This window comes from Camarhynchus parvulus, chromosome 8 (assembly GCF_901933205.1).
Source record: "Camarhynchus parvulus chromosome 8, STF_HiC, whole genome shotgun sequence".
Taxonomy (NCBI): domain Eukaryota; kingdom Metazoa; phylum Chordata; class Aves; order Passeriformes; family Thraupidae; genus Camarhynchus; species Camarhynchus parvulus.
Genome location: NC_044578.1, coordinates 28,682,359 through 28,704,278, shown reverse-complemented (window position 1 = coordinate 28,704,278; position 21,920 = coordinate 28,682,359). Strand labels below are relative to the sequence as shown.

At 42.5% G+C, this 21,920-nt stretch overlaps 2 protein-coding genes across 2 annotated transcripts in view; one reads left to right on the top strand and one right to left on the bottom strand.

Annotated features, from left to right (window-relative positions):
* SCYL3 (SCY1 like pseudokinase 3) overlaps positions 1 to 4,222 on the top strand; it is a 16,819-nt gene extending 12,597 nt beyond the window's left edge. Inside the window, exons 12-14 of the mRNA XM_030953538.1 lie at positions 903 to 1,046; positions 1,624 to 2,342; positions 3,490 to 4,222. Coding sequence (XP_030809398.1) covers positions 903 to 1,046; positions 1,624 to 2,342; positions 3,490 to 3,552 — 926 coding nt within the window. The 3' untranslated portion in view covers positions 3,553 to 4,222. The remainder of the gene's footprint in view (positions 1 to 902; positions 1,047 to 1,623; positions 2,343 to 3,489) is intronic.
* Positions 3,378 to 21,920, bottom strand: C8H1orf112 (chromosome 8 C1orf112 homolog). The gene is made up of 24 exons (XM_030953537.1): positions 21,768 to 21,920; positions 21,176 to 21,215; positions 20,377 to 20,465; positions 19,054 to 19,158; positions 18,363 to 18,500; positions 16,377 to 16,539; positions 15,960 to 16,044; positions 15,312 to 15,450; positions 14,773 to 14,853; positions 14,376 to 14,440; positions 12,852 to 13,000; positions 12,207 to 12,315; positions 11,524 to 11,710; positions 11,094 to 11,176; positions 10,657 to 10,708; positions 10,004 to 10,093; positions 9,112 to 9,297; positions 8,311 to 8,433; positions 7,325 to 7,420; positions 6,786 to 6,899; positions 6,280 to 6,384; positions 5,898 to 5,978; positions 5,060 to 5,173; positions 3,378 to 4,781 (listed from the first exon to the last, which is right to left on the bottom strand). Exons 1-24 carry the CDS (start codon positions 21,864 to 21,866, stop codon positions 4,596 to 4,598), a joined length of 2,679 nt encoding a protein of 892 aa, XP_030809397.1. The 5' UTR covers positions 21,867 to 21,920; the 3' UTR covers positions 3,378 to 4,595.

The window sequence follows — 21,920 nt, the reverse complement described above, 5'->3', positions numbered from 1 at the left end:
TTAACGAGCTGTTTGCTCAAGCCCCTCAAAGGATGTGCCCTTAATGAAGGGCACTGGGGAGGGAGTGGGTTCTCTGTGTTCCTTGCAGTCCTTTCCTGTGGGCCATGTGTGTCTGGTGGCACTGGTGATCCCCAGCCTGGGCAGGCACAGCTGGCTGGGAACACACGTGAGCCCTGTGGAAGTGCGTGCAGCACTGGCCCAAACGGTGCCATTTTGAATTGGTGGCAAGAGGGTCCCATCACCAGTACTGATCGTAGCCTGCAGCTCCCAAAAATGACCTGCAGCCACATGCTTGCCAAGCTGGCATCACTGAGCCAGGGAAATAAATACACCTGCCTTGGGCAGCTCCAAAGCATGGCCTTGGCTGCCCACTACCCACCTCACCTCAGCCTGGGTATGAGGGCAGCTGGCAGTCAGCCTTCAGAGTAGGGATTCTCATTTCTCATTCCAGGAAGCTGCTGTGCCCATGCCCAGGCATGGAAAGGGCTTTGTGTAGTGTCATGAGTTATGCTTGGAATTGCTGTGAGTGCAGTGCTTTTGTGTAAGGCAGGTACCAGGGGATTTGTGATGCGCTTGGGATTTTGGATCCAGCCAGGTGGCAAACAGCATTTTTAAAGCATCTGCTCTGATCCTAATCAGTTTATTCATTGTGTGTTTCTTGAAAGAACATCTCAGCAAAAGCTGACCATGTACAGTTGCCATAACTTTGTACTCACAGGAGCTGCAGGCAGCAGGAACAGAGGAGTATTGTGTTACATATGGATCAGGAGTTGCAGCTGTTGGATTGCTGTGCCAGGCCTCAGTGTTGTTCAAAAAGAACATTCCAGTGCTGCAGGCAGTTCAGCTCAGACTGACAGCACACCCTGTGGACTTGTGTCCTTTCTTTTCTTTTATCTTGGCAGGTTCCCCCAGTCATGGAGTGATCAATCAGAGAAACCAAACCTCTCAGCCCCTGAAGAGCAGTCCCAGCTCGTTCCCCAGCTCTGCAAATGCACCTGGCAAAAAGCTTCCTGTGCAACAGGACAATCCCCTGGCTTCACAGACAGGTAAAACCTGCCCTAGTGCTTCCTTTCAGAAATCAAGTGTTCACCAAGGAAGTTTTGCTTGAAAAGATGTGCCTTTTCCCCCATGTGCTGATCTGAAAGAGTCAGTGAACCACAGAAGGTAAAAAGTGAAGGAGGGGGAGGGGGAGTGTGATCCTTAGCATCCTAGGGAATGGCTGTTTGGGAAGCTGACATACACAGACTGGGTGCCTGGACTTGAATTTGTTTTCTTATGGCAGATTCAGTGCTGTGCTTTCACCCCTCACAGCTCAGCAGATACTCTGCATTTACAGGGCAGCAGGGCAGCTCATTCTGACAGTGAGAGCTGATTCTGTTTCCTTCCATGGTCTTTTCTCAGCCACCTCGTGCTTATCAGCAATCAGCTTGTATTGCCCCAGGGCTCTGAGGTGAATTCCTTCCTCTTGCTTTCTAATCCAAGAGGAGCTTTCTTTCCAGTCAGTTACTGGTTTGTTCCCATGCCAGGTGGTGCCTGTAATGCCAAGAACTTTTAGACATAACTCCATCTCTGCCTGCACTTGGCTCTCTTTAAACGGGTGTGTAACACCTTTGTCTTCCACAGGTGAGCAAGGCACTCAGCCCCCCCTGAATGGAATTCCTGGAAGCATGAATACACTGGGGAGCAGCAGGAGCTCTTTGACTACCTCGGAAAAGCCAGCAGAGGAGTGGCCAGACTGGAGTGAGCCAGAGGAGACAGACACTGAGAAAACTGTGAACATCCAGATCCAGCCCCGGGAGCTGCAGGGCAGCACAGGACCTTACTTTGCTGATCATGATGTAGATGAGAAGCCTTGGGATGACTTTGAACCCAGGAGCCCCAGTCACAAACTGTCCTCAGGAAACTACCCCACTGTGACACAGGCTGGTGCAGCTGAAAGGCCTCTGCCAGGTACCCAGCAACTGAGCAAAGAATTCAAAAGCCTCAGACTGAGTCCCCCCTGCCATGGGAACAGCTGGAGCAATGACAAGTGGGACCATGAGGAACAACTGGGAGAAACTGTGCTGCCAAAAACCTTCCAGGAAAGGCTGAAGTCTTCATCAGAGTCTGGCCTGGGAGAAGAATTCACGATCAAAGTGAAGAGGAAACCTGTGCAAGACCCAGAGTTGGACTGGTTTGCTGACATGATCCCAGACATTAAACCTTCTTCTCCCCTCTTGATTTTACCAGAGGCAAGGACAGAAGCAGTTATTCCCACTCACTCAGGTGGGCTGTCCAGCAGAGAAGGGGACTCCCAGACTGTGCTGTTTTCATCCAAATTTGCAGCAGCTGATGTGATTGAGGTAAGAGGCTCGAGGTTTAGGTGACTGCAGCCCTGAGAGGCTCCTCAGCACACAGCAGGCAGCAGGTACTGCTGTGGGCACTTGGTACAGCAAAGGGAGCTCTCTTAGGAAACAGGGAATGGACTCCATTTGTACACAAGTACTCAGGAGTTTTAGCTTCAGCTTTTACTCTGTGCTGCTGTATCCTGGAATCCTGTGATTTATTAAGGAGAGTTTGGTCAGGACAGGTAAAACAAGGCTGGATCCTGGCTGCTGAACAGACATGGTTCCATCCACAAACAGAAGGGGCTTTCAGGCACAGAGAGTGCTCAGGACTGAAGTGTTTTTTCTGACTCTTCTAGCAAAACATAATAGCATTGTAAGTTAAGGTCCAGGAAACCTGAACCTCTGGATTACAGAGTAAAGGTTTTTGGGTGTGTTGTTTTCATGAAAGAACAGCTGAAAAGTTTCTCTATTTCAGAGATGGGGTGGGTAACAAAACTGGAGTTTCTTTAAGCAGATAAATCCCTGTAGCCCAATCAGGGAAACTCCAAAGACCATTGTTGTTTCCTAGGAGGGGAGGCAGCATTCCCACTTGAACATGTAGTTCTCTTAGGGAACAGGTGTTGACTTCAAGTTGTTTTGCTCATTCAGCCTCAAGAGAGCTACCCCAGGGACAGCAGGGAGCATGGGGAGAGGAGCCTGGGCTGTAAACTGAAGTTGTTTATAACATTTGAAAGTGGCACAGTGTCCTGTGACTGTCATGACCCCAACCCCATTTTGGGGGAAGGCAGTGAGTTCTGTGTCAGTGGGAAGGGGAGATCATACTTAGTGTTAGAATAGAACCTGAAAACAACTCTTTACTAGGGGAAAGAAATCATCTAATGTACGGCATCATTTTTTTAATGGGAAGTGGGTTTGATACAAACAGGAAAAAAAAATGACTCCCTGTTAAGTCTGCTTTTGAACTACAAAAGGAATCACCTTAAAAACAAAGTTCTTTAAGACATAAGCTGCAAATACTGACACGTCATTTTTGGGCTTTTGGCCTTGTGGATGAATGCTCTGCCCTCCCAAGCCACACAAGGCTCCTGCCTGGCTCCTGGGCTGTGCTAAGCACACAATTACATCCACATCCCTTAATCTTAATAATTTTATGTGATTCTAGGCTGAAGCTACAGGCTGGGGTGAAGAAGAGGAGTTGAACTGGGAAGATGATACAAACTGGTAACAGTTGTGAAGGAGACCAAGGCGATTGATGGTGTGTTGGATCCTGTGACAGGAGCTGCTGCTTCCCCAGTACAATGGATAATAAAGTACCTCAGCGCTGCTTTTGCCACAAGGCAGGCACTTGCTGCACAGCCACAAGATCCTGTGGGGCCTGAGCTCTTGCCAGGGATGCTCCTTCCCAGTCTGTGCCAAAAGCTGCAGGAGTGAGCCTGCACTCCAGCAATAAGCCCAGCTGTGGTGCTGCCCCTGCTCCCAGAGAGAGGACAGCTGATGGTGGTGATGGTGCTGATGTGCTACTGCAGGCCAAGAGTGGTGGGTGGAGGAGATTGATCCAGAACTCACCCCTTCCCTGAAAAACTGCTGACAATAAATGAAAGTCACACTGAGTTTCTTGGTTAATGTGCCTTTTTCCTTTGGTTTTCCTGGTTTTTTTTTTTTTCCCTTTCCCAGAAAAATAAAGCCCTTAGAAATGGCTCCTTTTAACTTTTCAGCTAAGAGATGATTTTAAGATGAATGTACAGTTTATTCAACTTATTTATTTCTGTTTGTATAGTTCTGTCATTGGATGGCACAAGAGGTGCTAGGAACCATTCAGTGAACAACCACAAACTGCTTAAGCACCATGTTCTTTCTGCTCTTAACTGTGAAGACCAATAAAGATTATTTTTAAATGATCACCCTAGCGTGGAGTACCTGCATGTGACAGGAACAAGGTCACTGCTGCTTTTACAACAGATTCAAACCTCTCAATATTCAGAATCCAATGTCATGGAATGTTTATCTCCACACAGTAGAAGAACAAGCAATATACAAACCCACAGCTCCCATGTCCAGTAGTGTGCACTCAAACCCATCAGGCCGTGCAGGAGAGGCTGGCACTGCCCCCCTCAGTCCATCCTGGCACACAAAGCAAGTGCCAGCAGTTCCGTAGAGCACTGCCCCATGGCACAGCTTTTTCTTCTACAGCACTCCTGGCACAAAGGCACCTCCTCCCTTCCACCAGGGAGCTGAGTTGGGTCATTGTCCCCAAGGCCTGAGGAGCACCTACCGCAAGCTGTCCCTGAGGGTGGCAATGGCTGCGTGCAGAGCCTCCAGCTTCACTGCAAGCCAGCCTGGGGGGGACCCTTTCTGGAGCAGCAGCTTCACAGCCTCCACTGCTCCCTCCATGGTGCCTACTGCTGCCTTGTACTGCTCCTCAGAGGGCGGGTGACAGGCTCTTTTGGCCACAGGCTGCAGATTTAAGCAAACATGAAACATCAATTTAATACTGTACTTGAGGATCAGTCTTCATCCAAATGCAAGAAAGCCCTTAGGTGGAACAGAGCAGCAAGAGTCCCTTGTCCTGTGAGGGTTCTTGCTGCCTGGCAGGCACTACAGACCATTCTGATATCATATAAAGGGCCAGGAGTGCATGTGACCTTTTTTCTTAGGACATGGAGGGCAGCAAGACCAGCTCAGCTTCTCAGAGACTCCCCAGAACTGACAGAAATTAACAGAATCACACATACCTCTCCTGTTGACTCCAATTCTCCATCCACTTTCAAAACCTGTGCACTCCAGGTAATCCTTTCTTGCTTCAGGCGTTCTGTTCGTGCTTCTCTTGTCTCTTCCACTTGCCTTGTCTGGGGAGAAAGCCCCAGGAGAGGTAACTAAACCCAGTAGCACTAGCAACCTTCACAGGCACAATTTATAGGCCAGAACAAAAGGGAGAGAGGGAGGGATTTTAACATGCAGTTCAAAGAATATTATTTCTCACACATTCTTCTGATCAATGATTGAGGTTATCTACAACTTTGGGTTAGCATCACTGGCACTTACCAGGTCTTTTGTAAATTATCTGCTTGCCAAAAGCTGCTCAACCAGACAGCCCTGCCTCCAGTTGCAGCTGCCCCCCCCCTTCCCAATGCCACTGTTCTGCAGCAACAGCCACCTGCCCTAAGAGGATTTCTCCTAATATGCAAATGGCACTGAGATGTTGCATATGTGCTCATTTAGATTTCAGAAACTGATCCAAGAGAAATGGGGAAGGAAATCAAATTATCAAATCCTGTATTTTTAATAGGCAACTTCTTTCAAAAACAACAGTGCAATTTAATAAGTATTTTTTGTTGAAGGATAATAAATGCTTTGCTTTTGTTGAAAGTACTGGAGGACCAGTGTGCATAGGAATGGCAGTTGCTAATTCTGCTGATTAAAGCAAGTAGAAAAGTTCAACCAGACAGTTTATTTTAAAGTTACTTAATGGCCATGCAGATAATGCAAGTGTAGACCCATGCTGTGTATTGCTGATAGCAGATGTGCAGCATCAACTAAGATAGCAGTAAAATGGTTAAACAATACACATACCTTAGCCAGAAAATTAACAACTTTGTTCTTGGCTTCTTCAGAATTAAGGCACCAAGGAACAACATCTTCATGTCGTGTTTCCTGTCAAAAATGTTATTGTTGTTCAGTACATTCATGCTAACAAGGGAACAAAATAGATGTTTCTATGACAGTCCCTGCCCTCTTGCAACCAATCTAAGCAACCAGTGCCCAATCCTTCTTCACTTCCAGCTCCTGAAATCTCTTCCACCTGCACCAGCCCCCAGCACTTCCAATGTGCAACAGCTGTAACTCAGATCCAGACTGTGCAGTGAGGAGCAGCAAACATTTGAGACAGGAGAATTTGTGTACAACAGAAGTTAACAGAACCAAATGCCTGCACCCAGAGCTGTGCTCGGCTCACCTCTGCAAAATGTGTGAATGCCTCCAGTGCGTGCTGGTGAATCAGCCAGGTCTGGTCAGCCAGCAGAGAGGCAAACAGACAGGACAGCTGGGGCACAACCTGCCTCTGCAACAGAAACAAATAGCCAGCAGTTCCCAAGTGTTAGCTGAGCATATTTCACCATCATGATTTATTGTTGAAGACTGGCTCTCAGACTGAGGGACAGATTTGAGAAATGTAAGAGTGCTACTGCCCTGTGTGGCTAAAGAACCACTGTGAGGGAGGTGACATTTTATTCTCACTTCTTGTTGCTTCTCACCAGTGAGAAAGGACTGGCATTTGAAGTATCTTGCATGCACTCAGCATGTCTTGATGAAAAATAAACCTGCTGCAGACCATTAATCCAAGACAACTGTCCTGGCATTCCTGTATCTATTTAATGAACTTGATCCCTTAACTGTATATTTAAATAAAAGTATTTTTATCAAAAGACAAGGCAATTTCACTAAGGCCACAATTCCATTTACCTGTGCTTCTTGTGGAATAAACACCTTTCCCATGGAAGAGAGGAAATCCACCATGGCCAGACGGACATGATCCGGGGGATGCAGCTGGAGCAGGGATGACTGCAGTGCAAACACCTGCAGGACACAAACCCCAGCAAAGCCCATCAGACAGACTGCAGGTGAAACTGAGCAGGCTCATCTTTAAATCCAAACACGGGGAGTTCAGAAACTTGAAGGAGGATTGCTGCACCTCCAATAGAACTGGCCAGGATAAAGCTACAGGAGGCATTTTAGAAAGGAATCAACATGATCCCTATAGCATCTCCTTAGATCTCAATTATCTTACAGAGGAAAGGGATTCTCAAAAGTAGTGTTAACCAAAATGCCACGTGCTTGGTTTAAAGCCCAGGAAGGTAATCAAGGAAGATTATCTCCTTGTCAAGAGAAGGCCAGACCATGAAGTAACTCATTTGAGATTTCAACAAATCACAAAGAACTTGGTTTTCATGTAGTGAATTATTCATAAGGTGGTGTTGGGGGTTTTAGGATTTTTTTTTTACCTGGGTCATCAGTTGAGCATCTAATGCTTGGATGAAAAATTCCAAAAGGTGAAGCAATAAACACAGTGTCTTCTGGAGACATGGCTCATCTGAGACCTTGAAGAGAGCACAAGATATCAGTAACACTGCATTTTAGCTCATGGAATAACTGCTTAGGAGAGAATGTCAAGTTACAGTAGCTTTCCAAAATTGTTAGCCTGATTTCACAGACATAAAACATTGCATTGTAAGCAGCAAAGAAAATACTGAAACATTCATATCAGTATTTCTATGTAGTCATATTTTATGAGACCATTTTCTTTGATTTTTGTGAAGAACATTTCTTAACCCTCCTCTCTTTCCACCACTTACTAAAATATGCACCTAAAGATTATCTGAACTGTTTCTTTTCACTTTCAGTTGCAAAATGTCCTCACAGAATTGCTGAGGTTTGAAAAGACCTCTGAAGGGCACATTGTTGGCTCTTCACTCCCACTCTCAAACTTTCCTTTCTAATCTGGAGCATGAAAACCCTGACAATCCTTTTTTTCTTTGTTTTATGCAGCTGCACCCATGAACATGTCCATGGTCACAAGGACACTGCCTGGCCACCTTGGGAGGAGGGTGACTCCATGTGCTGGGCTGTGCTCTAATCAGATCACCCTGAGTTTTGGTCACATTCTGATGAATATTTAAAATACACTGAATTTGTAACTGGTATGAACCAAAATCAGGTATTTCAGGCTTCTCCTTGAGCAAGTCTGAATGTGACACTGAGTAACAGATGGAGTAACAAGGAACCATATATGTAACATTCAGGAAATTCAAACTCAAGCTTCCCAGAGCTCATCCTGCCCTACAGAAAAACCAGCTGAGAGCAGATGGGCAGCACTGGTACACTGTGCTTTACTGAAACAGTCCAATCCAAGTCAAACAAATGAGTAACAACAACCTGAGGAAACAGCACCAAGACATGCTTTCACTGCTGGAGCAGCAAACTCTCTTACCTGTTTAGCCTGGAGAAAAGACCAGAACTGACTGAGCACTCCCAAGACAGATGTCTGAAGTTCTGCCTCCAGAGTGGTATCAGCAGAACTGCAGGCAGCCAGCAGGGCAGAAAGGGCAGTGTTCTAGGAGGAAAAAAATGTGTGAGACCAACCAAAACACATTTCATATAAACCAGCCCAAAACCCCAGGCTTATATGAAACATCTAAAGTGATACAAGGTGGCAAGAAGCCCAGTGTGCTGCCTCAGCTGTACAGAACAGCTAATCCAGCAGGAGAGCAGCCAACAAAGATTCCAGAGCTGGGAAACCATCCATTACTCCTGTGAGTTTCACACACACTGCAAGTCATTTGCTGCACTGGCAGGAGAAGTCTGGCAGCAGAAACTTCATGTGGAAGCCTCTGGTTTCTCATGTTCCCTCATCAAAGACACCAATGAGCATCTTTCAGATTTGATGCTGCATAAAACCAGCAGGTTTTAAAACTGAAGAGCAATTGTATGCTTAGGTACAGCATAAATGAGAAATTCTGAAGAAAAATAGATCTGCTCAGCCAGAGAGCAAACAACAACTAGAATAACTAGAGAATCACAGAACCTCCACTAGCACAGCAGAGGTCCTAAGATGCTGCATATTACAAGAAAACATTAAAATGAGAGTTCTTGCTTATGCCCATGCCAGCTGGGCATGGCAAAAAGCTGTGCAACAGGCTGAATAACAGAACTGAGGTGACAGCAACAGAACCCTTGTGGTTTGAAAAACTAGAGTTCATTCATTTTTCCAGAGAGAAGCAGATCTCCTTACCACAGGAGGGAGCCCTCCCAAGGCTCGGCTGCTGTTCAGCCACTGCTGGCACCGCCCGAGCCCAGCTGAGCACAGCTGAGACGCCACTTGTGCCCTGAGGTCAGAGCTCAGGGCTCTGAGGGACACGTGCTGCCACACAGCCAGGTTCTCCAGCTCTTCAGGAGGAAATTCATGAGCAAATTCTACCTGGAAACAAAAGGCAATAGAATCTAAACAGACCAGAAAACAATTTGATAGCCTGGAAGATGAGAAACCAAAATATGCTGCTGGTTTGCTTCAGATTAATTATGTGAAACAACTTGTGTAAAGTATTTCCATATATAAATCCATCCATATAAAATCCATTTTTTTATATGAAAAACATTTAGAAATTGCCATCTCGTTTGTCACATACAGGACATCAGAATGATTAAGCAACTGATTCTTTCAGCTGCTTGAAGTAATGGCCCTCGTGAGTAGAAGAGAGGGCTTCAGCCCCTCCAGGGTACACAGAGAGGCACTGACAGGACAGGACAGGACACTCCTCTTAACACCTGATGTCATGAGATGTCACAGATGCAATGACAGGACACAGTTTCAGCCAGTCTGGGGAGATATGCTGCCTTCATACTTTGTCAAAAAGAAGACTTTATTGCTACCCAGCAAGACTCTTAGAAAGGTCAATGTGCTTTTCTTGTTTTAAAGAGCACATCTGCACAAAGTGGGATCCACAATAAGTAATAACTTAGTGACTTAATGACTTAGACTAAGTAATAACAAGTACAATAATGAGTGCAGCAAGTGAGCACTCAACAGCTTGTCACTTCTCCAGAACTGAAAGGGAATATTTGAACACAGGGCACTGATTCAAATCTCTTCTACTGACAGCAGCAGATGCTGGCGCTGTACTTGCCTGATGCTCTGGAGCCATCAGGAACAGCATTCTCCTCAGCAGCACACCCAGGGCAGGGACCTGGCAGCAGTCACTGGGCCAAGCCTTTACCTGCATTGGGGTAAAAGAGAAATGCACCTCATTACACTGAGGGAAAAATCACCACTGAGCAAACAAATTCTGTACAGGATATTCTGAGAGTTGCTATGTGGGATCACAGCAGTAACACTGTAAATAAAATAAGCAGGGCATATTGGTTTGTATTTTCACTGTATTGCTTCTGCTAATTACTAAGCCAGTTTGAAGAATTCAAATCTCCATTTGAATCTTTGCTGGTAGCACTCAGATTAAAACTGGTGTCAAACTGCAAACATCACTGTGTCACTATAGGACATGAAAACAACATGAGTGCACACACTGCTGGTCTCAAGTTTATTTTCTGACTCCAACATTTATAGTTTTCTAACAGTGACAGTGAGTTGGAGGGTGACAGTGCCACCTCTCCAATGGCACTGGACAAACCAACAGTCTATCAAATTTCTCCTCCTCCATAAAAGAATGCAAAACAATAAGTTATTTACAGAAAGTGTGTGGGAAAGTTCATTACAAGAATGTAAACATCAGAAGGCTTAGAAAATCTTAAAAAATCAAAGCAACATCACTGTGGTTCTTACCAAGTGGGCAATCACATTAACGTGGTGAGCACACAGCTCAGCTGTTCCATACCTGAAACATGAGAGACAGCAGCTTGTGAATCTGTACTTCCTATTCTTCTGCAGACTAAATATCACAAATCTGGTCTGAGAAATTGCAATTTCCTCTAACATATTTAAATTTGATTTGCAGAGACACAATTTACTTGAGACAACCATTTCAAATATCAATTATTAAAGAGAGCAGCCATGTTCCCCTTGCTTGCATGAACATAAAAATGGCTAAGCTATTTCTATTCCTAATTTTCAAAATATGTTCTGTATCTGAAAATAATCCAAGTCTGGGACAATTCTGTCTTACAAAAATCTCTCTCAAGCAAACTGCAAATTATGTACAACACCAACAGAATGAACTGGGTCTGTGGAAAACCTGCTTGACTGTACTAGGAGCATCTTACCGTGCAAGGAAGCACCAGGAGTCCATTGCCAGCAGAGATGTGACCATACTGGAACCCAGCACAGCTTCCAGCAGGGCACGCTCCTGAGGAGAAACAGCAAAATGAACACAGCCTGAATACCACAGAAAAGAAAGCACTAAACTTTTACAACAACCTGACCTTCCCTAGTCTGAAAGAGAATAAAAATTGGCAAGACCACTGAGGTCCTCAAGAATTTTCTTTTCCCCTTTGCCAAAAGTGACATTTGCTGTGTAACTGAGCTCTGGCCATGCAACTGTGCCACAGCTGATTTCTACAAAACCATCTCTGAGATGGTTCTCTCTGAGCATCTTTTCAGAGCCACACCATTAAAAGAACCCATTCTTTTTAAGCAGCACCTATGCATCACAACAGCTTGATAAGCAAATTGATAAGCAAAACCCAGTCTTACCAGCTGAGGGAAGTGTGATGGGAGTGTGGAAGCAATGAAGGAGCACAGGTGGACACAGACATAGTGATAGAGGGTGATGGGAACTGCTGGCTGTCCTGTACTGAGCACCTGTGGCAAATACACAGGGAGAGAAAGCTCCCCACAACACTGCTGGAAACTGAGGAAGAGAGCTGACAACAAAGACAGGCTGCAAGGGGGAAAAGAAAAAAAAAAAAAAAAAAAAAAAAGAGAACAGTTTGGTTACAGACATGTAAGTCCCAAATCCTGCAAGCAACATTGGTATTACAAAATCTTTGTCTTCAGCCAGAAAAGATAGCAATGATTTCAGTGTTTTTACACTGATTCATGCTGCTGACGGCCTTCCTCTTTTACCAATTCAGGTGATTGTTAGAGAGTTCAGGCATAAAAGTGTGAGACTTTAACTTGGTGAAGTATCAACAAATTCCTACCCTACAAGTACATTAAATACCACTCCTTCCCTGAAAAAACAAAGACATCTCTGTCTCTGTATCCTTCACTCCTGAGGCAATGAACATCAGATCCTGTTAGTCTTGGCATAAGGATGGAAATCCACAGTGACAATTTTCCAAGTTCAGTTGCAAAGGAAGCTCCAGCAGCTGAACCCCTTTGTTTGCCTGTTTGACTGCTGTGGTGAAGAGCTACAACAAAAACCTTTTTTGTACCTTTTTCCTGTGTTCCAGAGAGTTTGCACTTCTTCTGGCTGATAGGACAGCTTGTCCATTATGGTAAGCAGGAGGAGACACTGGGGCAGCTGCTGCTCAGGAGGGAGACCTGTAGAAGTTTGGATTTCAAGTGTGAAAAGTGTGTAAACTGGCTTTTAAGCAAGTGTAGAGGCAAATTGATGAGCTATCTCAGAATGGTGAGATGTTGGTTAGGGCAGAAATCAAGGAGAAGAGCTTGTTGAAACAAAAAGCTGATATTTTCCCAGGCATGCTACTTTTCACAGAAAATATTTACTTCATGGAAAAAAGCTGTCTTCCCCTACCAACAGAAGAGCAGAAAAAATCCATCTTACTTTGAAAGCTTGTGGTAAATATGGATTGAAATTATACAAAAGAGCAGAATTGACAGGATTTCTGTTAATCAGATTAACAATGCAGTTGCTATGAGTACTCTGGAAAAGATGAATCCAGCAACAACATAAATTATCTGTTATAAAATCCACCCACATTAGCAGGCAATCAGCTCTATCACAGCACTTACAGAAGAACCAGAGATAAGCAAGTGAGTACAGAATATTATGCTCCAGAAAGTCAAAATGTCAATGCTGAACTCTCAGACAGATTGGGATTGTACTTTCAACCCACCTAAATTTTCACTTAACACTCGTTCCATGAAAGGACTAAAGGGAAGGAGCTGGGTGATGAGAGGGTCCAGAGCCACAAGAAAAACCTGGGATATTTCATCTTGATGAATTTCCAAGATCTCTGGAGCATAAAGACTGGGAGGAAATTTGCTGAGGGGAAAAAAAAAGTTAAATATTCTCAGTAGCATTTTTAGCAATACTACTTTTCTCCAAAAGAACTACAAAAAGGCAAATTCATTATTTCTTTGTTCCTGTGAAATAAAAGACAGAAAAGGCTTCCCTTTTTAGAATGCTACAGCCCTAGAGTTACAACTCTGCATCCAGCCTTTAAAATAAGCATCACAATCCAATATTTTACTAAACATTTAAAGAAAACCTTACAAGCTCACAGAAAATGTGTGTAAAATACATAACATCTCCCAGAAGAAACATATCAGATCACAAAGAGTCAAGTGAAAGGGAAAAGCCAAGGAAACACTTTTATACACAATTTTACAGGCATAAATATCACAGCACTAACTTAAAACATGACCCTAAAAGGGTATCACAGCTTCTCTGAAGAGGAAAAAAACCACCTTGGGCAATAAAAGAGAAAAAGAACCAATATGAGAATACAGCAAGAAATCATGAAATGAAAGCCTTCTACTCTTGCAGCTTATAAAGTGAACTGTAAAAATGCTACTTTCCTACTCAAAAATCCTGCTCATTATTCCCTGAGTGAATAAAAGTTTACAACCTTCCACTTGGGAAAAACCTACAAGGGGAGTAAACTTCGAAGAAGAAACTCATAAAAAAAATATCCACCCAATCTTGCAGTGGAACATGCAGCAAACTCAGGTGCACATCTCACCACAGAGCCTGGTCTGAATTCCAACAAAGGGCAGAAATCAGCCCTCTGATTTCACAGAATAAACAACTAATAGTATAAAGTCTGGGTTCTCTTATGCTTCCCCATCACTGCAGCAACCAAACTTTTTGAAAGGAAAGTGATAAACCACTTGCAGACATTTATAAGTGTAGTATTAAAAGAGCATCTGCTTCCAGGTGAACAGAGTCCTTCTGTGAGATTCCACAAGATTATTAACACAACAGTAAAGTTATGAAAAATTTCAGGACACTCTGATCCCCTCTTTCCCCAGGACAAAATTTTCCAAACTTTGTCTTAAAGTAGAAACAATCTGTCAAAAGGCACTGCTGACATCTGCATTTAGTTGTAGAGGCTTTTTTCTGCATATCCAACACATAATTTGTTAATAAATCTTGCATAAATAGTTGCAATGAAGTTAATGGTTTGTCATTATGGAACATGCACAGTATTGTTCAAGAATGGGGTTTAAGGTAACTATAAAATACTAAACCACTTAATTTATTAAAAATATTTTAGCTTTCTGTACACGAAAAAAGATGGCAACAACTCTGGAATGAGAAGTGCATTTTTACATCTCAAAATATTTGTAATTTAGGAATGTAATTTAGAAATGTTATTAAGAGACTATCAATAATCAATTATTTGTACTTCACATACCTGTATATCTGAAGAAAGAGCTGATGTAGCTGAGAACAGGAATCAGAGAGGCAGGCACGAAATTCCTGCAAAAGCCATCAATTTTGAGTGATACTTTTAAAAAAAATCCATTATTAATTACATGAATTACTGCACATCTCCTACCAACTCCTCAGTGCCACTGCATGAAACAACCTATTTCAGTTTATTTTTCTGGGGAATCCCAACAGTAACCCTGCACAGGCTTGTGAGTATTTACAGGTGGAAAAACTAAAGCAGGTTATGCATGGATGTTAATTATGCTGCCCATATGGGATAGCTGTAAATCATTAAGATATTATACAGTACAAAATGATTCCATCTGCAGACCAGAGGCTTAAATTTAATACTAACATAGAATTGAAGTATTAAAACCTACCTTGGTGTAGTGTACAAGGGAGTTAGCAAAGAACCTGCACAGTTTCACTGTCTTCTGGAACAGCCTGAAGTCAGTGCCCTCCTGCCCAAAAGAAGCAGTGGTAAAAGTTAATACAGAGTAATTACAGTAATTAATAAAGAGTAAAATAAGAAGTTAGATTGCTAACAGTGTTCCAAACCCATTTCACATTTGATTCTCCACAGACTCAAAAGCTAAGGGGAGGAAAGTTTAAAAATATTTAGTATGTATGCTTCAGCACTTTTGGAGCAATATTAAGGATTTGCCCAACCTTGAGATATTGTCAGTTTGGAAAATGAAAAAAAATTCTCACATAGTAGGGTGAAAATTTAGTGTCTCATTGAAACATCCTCAATCTACACAAAGCCGTGGGTCTCATTTTCATGCGGTTTCAAAGATATTCTGTCATGAAATAAAGAAAAACCCAAAAAACCCAAACCAAATTACTCCAAGCAATAATATAGCACAAAGAATTTCTCCTCCTCAAGTTCACTGGCAGCTTTGGGAGCTTTTTAACTCACCTGTATTTCTGACACCTTCATTTGCTCAGCCAGCTGCAAACAGGAGTCAAAAGCAAGAAGAATGTCCTTGCACAGGCCACCGAGGATGTCACTGTGCTTCAGGTGGCACTGCAGCAGGGAGTGATGCTTCAGGCTTTGCCTGAAACACAGGAATATCACCAGGTATTTAATTGTCAGAAGTGATTGTGCAATGGGTTCTCACAAATCCAAATAACTAATTCTTCTATTTAGCCTTTTATACTGCAGTGATTGGTGCAATATCTGCAAACACTGAAAGCAGAAACTCAGAGAGAACAACCCTCTCCATGGCCATGACTGAAACCCAGGGCAGAGGCAGGATGGAAGTCTGAGACAGTCACCTCAAGGCAAAAACATCTACAGAACTGCAGGTTAGACCTCTTCATGTCAGCACTCAGACAACAGTGTTGCAAATTTTCTTGTGCATTTCAGTACAGAAAGTCAAGTTTCTATCACTTTTCATACCAATTCCTACCTACTTTCACTGGCAGTGCTCCTAGCTAAATTTCCTTAATAGCTACATTGAATTCTCTCATTTTAATTTTATTAGAAACTCTGAGCAGGAAGCAATTGATTCATTCATTATTTAAAACTACACCACAATAAACCCCAAAGAGTTTAGCTACATACTTGATTATGAACTTCCATGTATTGGCATGAAGAGCATGGTCCATATTGGAAATGACAGAGCAGATCTCCAGCACAGTGTGGATTACTAAGGAAATAAAAGCAGCAGCAACAGAGTTAAATCAGATTTATGAGCTCACAGCAATCCCAAGAGAATACTGAGAGAATACCAGCACACTGACATGAATTAGGAAAATGGCTCAGTTTTTAGGTGCTGCCCCTGTCCTACAAATCTACACAACATTCCTACAGCTTCAGGAAAAAAATGGAAATATTTCAGGTTCAAAATGCTGCTTTCTGAAAAGCTGGTCAGGACAGCAGGAAGTGAGCACACTCAGGAACCTGTTTTAAAATTTCAAACATATTCTCCAAAGAAAAAAAGACTGAGCAAGACTAAAAAAGTATCAAATCCATATATACCTGACACCATATATGTGATGTCATCTTCAGTGGAAGCAGAATCTATGGAAATCAGATCAACCAGTTCCATCAGCTGTTTCTGAAGGGAGTAAGTTTCCTTGAACATGGATTGTAGGAGGTCAGAAATTAAGTGCAGGTGCCCATAGTACACTGATTCACTGTCCTGAAATGGGGATGAAGAGGTTTGTAAAACAGCTCAGGACTCACAGCCTGATTTTTCACATGCAGAAAACACCAAGAGCTTTGGCATACATTTCTCTGGAGAAAAAGAACAAAGCACAGATGTACCTACTTTAACTCAATACACAGCCCCTGAGCACTCAATATAAAATATGTTCACCTGCAGCTCGTGGGAAACTAATGAGATCTGGCAGGCTCTTGTGAGTTTAGGGGGCTCTGGATTAGGCCTCCATGTATGAACCTGAGATCATATTTCTGAACCAAACAGGACAATGTCAGCAGCAAAGGAAGTAGCATGCCAAAGATTTCTAATTCTAGTATTCTATATTCTAATACTTTCATATTAGAATTACTAGATAAAGATATGGCATCTGAGTTTGAATCCTGACATGGTAAACTGAGGTAAATGTTCCCACAAGAAAGAAGTATTAAAAATATGAAAATGAAAGGCAAAAGTTAGTGTGTCCTAATCTTGTTTTATTTTCAATGCTTAGAGGGAATTACTGTTGCACCTGAAAATCCTGATCAGTCCGTATCTGAAACTGATACACAGTGCTCACTGTAACCAATATAAATTTGCTAATCTCAACTTTCAATCCACTCTGGAACTAGCCATTTGTAGCTCTGCAAATACTGTAGCCATCAGGACTGCACAGATCCCTCAGAGCACTCTGCTCCTGAGCAGAATGTTCAGTTAACACTGATGCAAAGGATGGAAATAGCCCAGTCTGAGCTTCTCACCAGCAGGTCAGATTTGCTGGGCAGACAGATGAAAAATCATCTTTGTACCTGTGCACTGAGTGCACTCTGAAAATGACTTAACAACTAAAATTAAAAGAATAATACTTTAATGTGGTATTCGCATTCTCTGAAGAGAGAGAGACATAATTCTCTCTCCCAGGATTTTTCCTGGGAAAGGCAGTGAGAATCTCAGAGAAGAAGAGAAAACAATTCTTATCTCTTTTCACTACTCCTGTTGCTTTGCACATGTAGAATGTGTTATGAAGATTATTTACCCAAAGTGATTTGTTAATTGGACACCAGTGAAGGTTATTTTGATTCCTCAGCCCATTGGGTCAAAGCTGTGTCCTGGCTGTCTGCAGACAGTCACGAGTTTTTCTTTGGTATCTCTTTAGTATAGTATCTCCTTAATATGTAATTTAGTACAGTATTAGTATAATATAGTATAGCTTAATAAAGCAATTGTTCAACCTTCTGAATCATGGAGTCAGAGGACATTATTCCCCACATTGGGGTCACCTTACAACTATACCTCAACAACAGTATCATTTCAAAATAAGATCTTCTTCTAAAGTGTTTCCCTGTTGTATTGCACTAAATAGTTATTTAGCTGTTTGCACTGGGTGTTTGGTAATTTGCACTGTTCACATGATTTGTATCCTATCACCACATGGTCTTCCATGGACCCCCAAGTGTCAGTGTGGTGGTCTCTCCCTGATTTACCCCTCTGGTTACCCCTCCTCACTTGTATCCCATTGCCTGTAGTCCCTCTCCTCCAGCCCCCTTTCCCAGCCCTTAAAACCCCCTAGAGGCAGCTGGCCTGGCCTCTTTTTTCCATGTGGGTTCTTTCCATCTGGTGGTTCTCCTGGGAATAAATTGAGGACATTTGTCCCCACGTGGAGAAGAGCCCTTCTGGTCTTTTGCCTTTGTCCATGTAAGATGGTGCGTGCTGGGGTCCATAGCTAGCTGGATTGGACCCGAACAGCCACCCAGACATGGATTCTTCCATTCATTTCCCAAAAGCCAAGGAGCAGCAGGATTTCTGTGCTGCCAGCAGAGCCCTACCTTGCAGTGAGTGAAGGTGCTCTTGACCACGCAGAGCACGGAGGAGGGCAGGGAGCGGATGCTGTGCAGGGACAGCTCCTGCACCGAGCACAGGTAGCGCACGCAGCCCGTCAGCGTCTCCAGCAGCTGCACCACCGTCTGAGATTAACACTGAACAACATCAATCACTCCTGCAATGCCTCCAAAAGCATCTTTTCTTAGCTGAAATACACCTGGATTTTATGGCATTTGAAGTTCACTGCTATTTGTATAAATAAGTAGTTTGTTAAAGATGAATGAAGCTCCAGAGCTTTTCTGCAATACCATACCCTCCATGAAAACTCCTTATTTCTTTGACTATTGCTCTCAATTTACAAAAATATTAAAATTCAGAATGAAGTGACATATGTATAAACAGGGGCCAGGTTCACTCTTTAAATAGGGGGAGTCACATGCCATCTGCAGAAGGGACTTGGAGCAGAATTTGAGATGATTTTTAAAATTATTATTAGCATTACAGGCTAGATGTAATCAAATCATTCACAAAATGTTAATTGAACTTCAACTACAAAGGAAGATTAAATCCCATTTTAACCACCAGTAGCTGGCAAAAACATTCTGAAACCTTTTTAGTAATTAGTAATTTAGTAGTTTAGGTAAAAGCAAAGAGTGATGTAAACATTATTTTGACAGCTTATGAGAGGGGACTTGCCTGTAGCAGATTCCTTACAGTACTGCATAACTCTGTACTCTGGCCGGTGAGTCCTTTGGCCTTGCTGGATAATTCACACATCAAGTTATCAAAGAACTGTAGAGTCTGGCAGAACACAACAAAATTGAAACATTTTACTTACAAAGGTACACTTAATAATAAATAATAAGATTAAACAAATAATAACAAATAATAACACCATTCTATACCTGCTTGCTGCCTTGGCATGGAGGCACAGAGAGAACTCACAGCAGAAAACACTTTGCAGCATTTCAATCATAAAGCATGATATAACAAGAAGCAAAAACCATTTATACATATATATATATTATAGATTATATTGTAGCCATTATTTTTTCTAAGATCTGTTGCTAAAACAAGTTTTGCAGCTAATTTGCTTGAAAAATATATACCTCATTCTACCAAAGATTTTTTACTTAGTTAAAGCCACATAATTTAAAAAATACTTTCATTTTGTCTCATAAAAATATTTGTTTGTTGAAAATTATTATTAACATTTTGAATACTTTTAAAAAAAAGTCTGTGACATACGGACAACATTTATTTCTATTTTAGTTGAGGTTTTTGGATGAGTGTTACTGTTGAGACTGCAAAGACAGTGAGGCACATGCAGGATAAACAGTGGGACAGTGATCCTCTTTCAGGATATGCCTATTATGAGACAATTTTCTTGTAATCTCCAAAAACTTGTTACTTGAGATAAAATAAGAGAAAGGGAAATCAAGTGGCCATTTTTACTGGCTTCTTAAAATGAACAAGCTGAGTCTTGAAACTTAAATCAGTAATCTGGCACCTCTTTATTTCATTTAAAATACAAGCACTGATTTTAATACACCTATGGCACAAAATTCTCCATCATTTATTACAAAAAGAAAACATGTGTGAGGTCAGTATGGTCTAAAAGATTATTCACTATATTAATTCACAAATTTCACAACATTCATTTGTGATATGGGAGTGTTGAGCACTTCAGTTTACTTGTCCTGAGAAGTTCCCTCACTTAAAAATTCTCCACCTTGGTCATTTTATAAAAAGCCCAATCTTCTCAGAAAGAAATAAAACCCAAGTCTATTGCTGAATATAGAAAGCAGAACACTGTATATTTGATTTTCTCCCTACTGTAAAGAACGAGAACAATCACAGAAACAATTCAACACAACATTGTGAAAACTCTTAACAGGTAAATTTCAATTTTTGTATCCCATAGATATTTTGCAACCCCAAAAGAAGAATCACTGAAATCTACACAGGTTCTAACACTGGACTGACAGACAATTCCACAGTTAACTGAAGCTGTCCTACCTTAGGTAATACTTTTGAGAAAAAAATTCGTTCCACATCTTCAAGGCTGATATGTGGCAAAAACATTTCAGTCAGGATCCTCAAAATACCTGAAAAGAAAAACATTTACAATGTGTAATTCTCAGAAATATACAGCAACCTACCAGAGGAAATAAAGAACTGCAGAAAGCAAAAACAAATCAGGTACTTGATTTTGAGACAGGCAACAGAACATTTGCATTATCTGAAATGCATGAAAACACACATAGATTATCTGAAAAATCAAGTAACTGTAATAGCTCCAACATGCACAAACCCATCAAAAATAGCAGCACACCTGACTAAACCTAAGTTGAAGGCTGAGCACAACTGCCAAACCTACAGATCCAGTATTTGCCACATTCCAAACTGCAAACAGTAGCACGTTTTATAATGTAACATAATATGCAATGTAACAGTTTCAGCAACACTCATAAACAGTTACATATAAGCCTCATTTTCTTTAAACTATTAGCTTTGTCGCCTGGAAGATAACAGCCAAAAAGACAATAAAACACCAGATAAAAAACACTCTTCTTTTGTGTATTTAAAGATCAGAAGTAGCAGAAAGGAAAAAAGCAGCCTTAGAGGCAGAGTTTCTACAGGGGCACTTATAAAGCTCATTCAATGTGCAGTTAGTGGAACATGCAAGGTCCAGCAGGATTGCTGAAGACTCCAAAAAGTTGTAGCAGAAGTATTTTAAGCACTGCAGTGATTTTAATTTTAATGCAATTGCAATACAGGGCTCCAAAGGAAAAGGCACTTCTTAGCCATTACTTACGTATATGCTCAGTCCAGTCCTCAGACTCTGCATACATTGAGTAAAAACGTTAAAGAAAATCAAATTTGTTCTGCTATAAAGGCTAAATTTAAAGCACCTGCAGAAGCCACAGTGACTTCTATCACTCTCTCACGTTCCTATGAAATTGCTGGGGATGCTCCACAACCAACGCAGGCTGATAGCCCGGAGTACCCAGAGGATCAACAAAGTTTTCCCAAAATGTATTAGAGTAATTCTTGAGGGGTTGGTTTTTTGGGATTTTTTTCGGTGGCGTGTGGTTTGGGTTTGTTTAGGGGGTTGCGTTTCTTTTGTTTTTGGGAGGGTAGGTGACAGCTGTGTCCGGGATTATCTACAGTGCTAAATGAACCACACACGATGTTCTAGACTCTATAAATCTTTTATTCCAGGGAAAGGCTGTACCCGTCTCCAGCGAAACTCCCGGCACCCGGCCCCTCACAAAGGTCCCACCGCTCTCCCTCACACACACTCGCTCGAACCGTGGAACTCCGAAGGAAGCACACACACACACATCCCCCCAACACCACTCGTGCGCCTTTCCCACAGCCACCCCGAGCCCGGCTGGGAAGGATATCAGGAGCCGGGGCAGCACGGCGGGCAGCTCCCGGCGGCACAGCTCCCAGTCCCAGCCGTCCAGCTCCCGCAGGAGCTGCTCGGGGTCCGCCTGGGACATGGCGGCGGCCGCGCTCCCCTCAGCGCGGGACAGCGGCGGGAGCGGCGCCCGCGC

Excerpts from the sequence above, each read along its gene's own strand:
- C8H1orf112 (XM_030953537.1), bottom strand. The coding sequence starts at position 21,866 with ATGTCCCAGGCGGACCCCGAGCAGCTCCTGCGGGAGCTGGACGGCTGG. Across the intron at positions 20,466-21,175 it reads GGACTGGACTGAGCATATAC|GTATTTTGAGGATCCTGACT; the intron begins GTAAGTAATGGC and ends TTTTCTTTTCAG. Across the intron at positions 18,501-19,053 it reads CTGTAAGGAATCTGCTACAG|ACGGTGGTGCAGCTGCTGGA; the intron begins GCAAGTCCCCTC and ends TGTTAATCTCAG.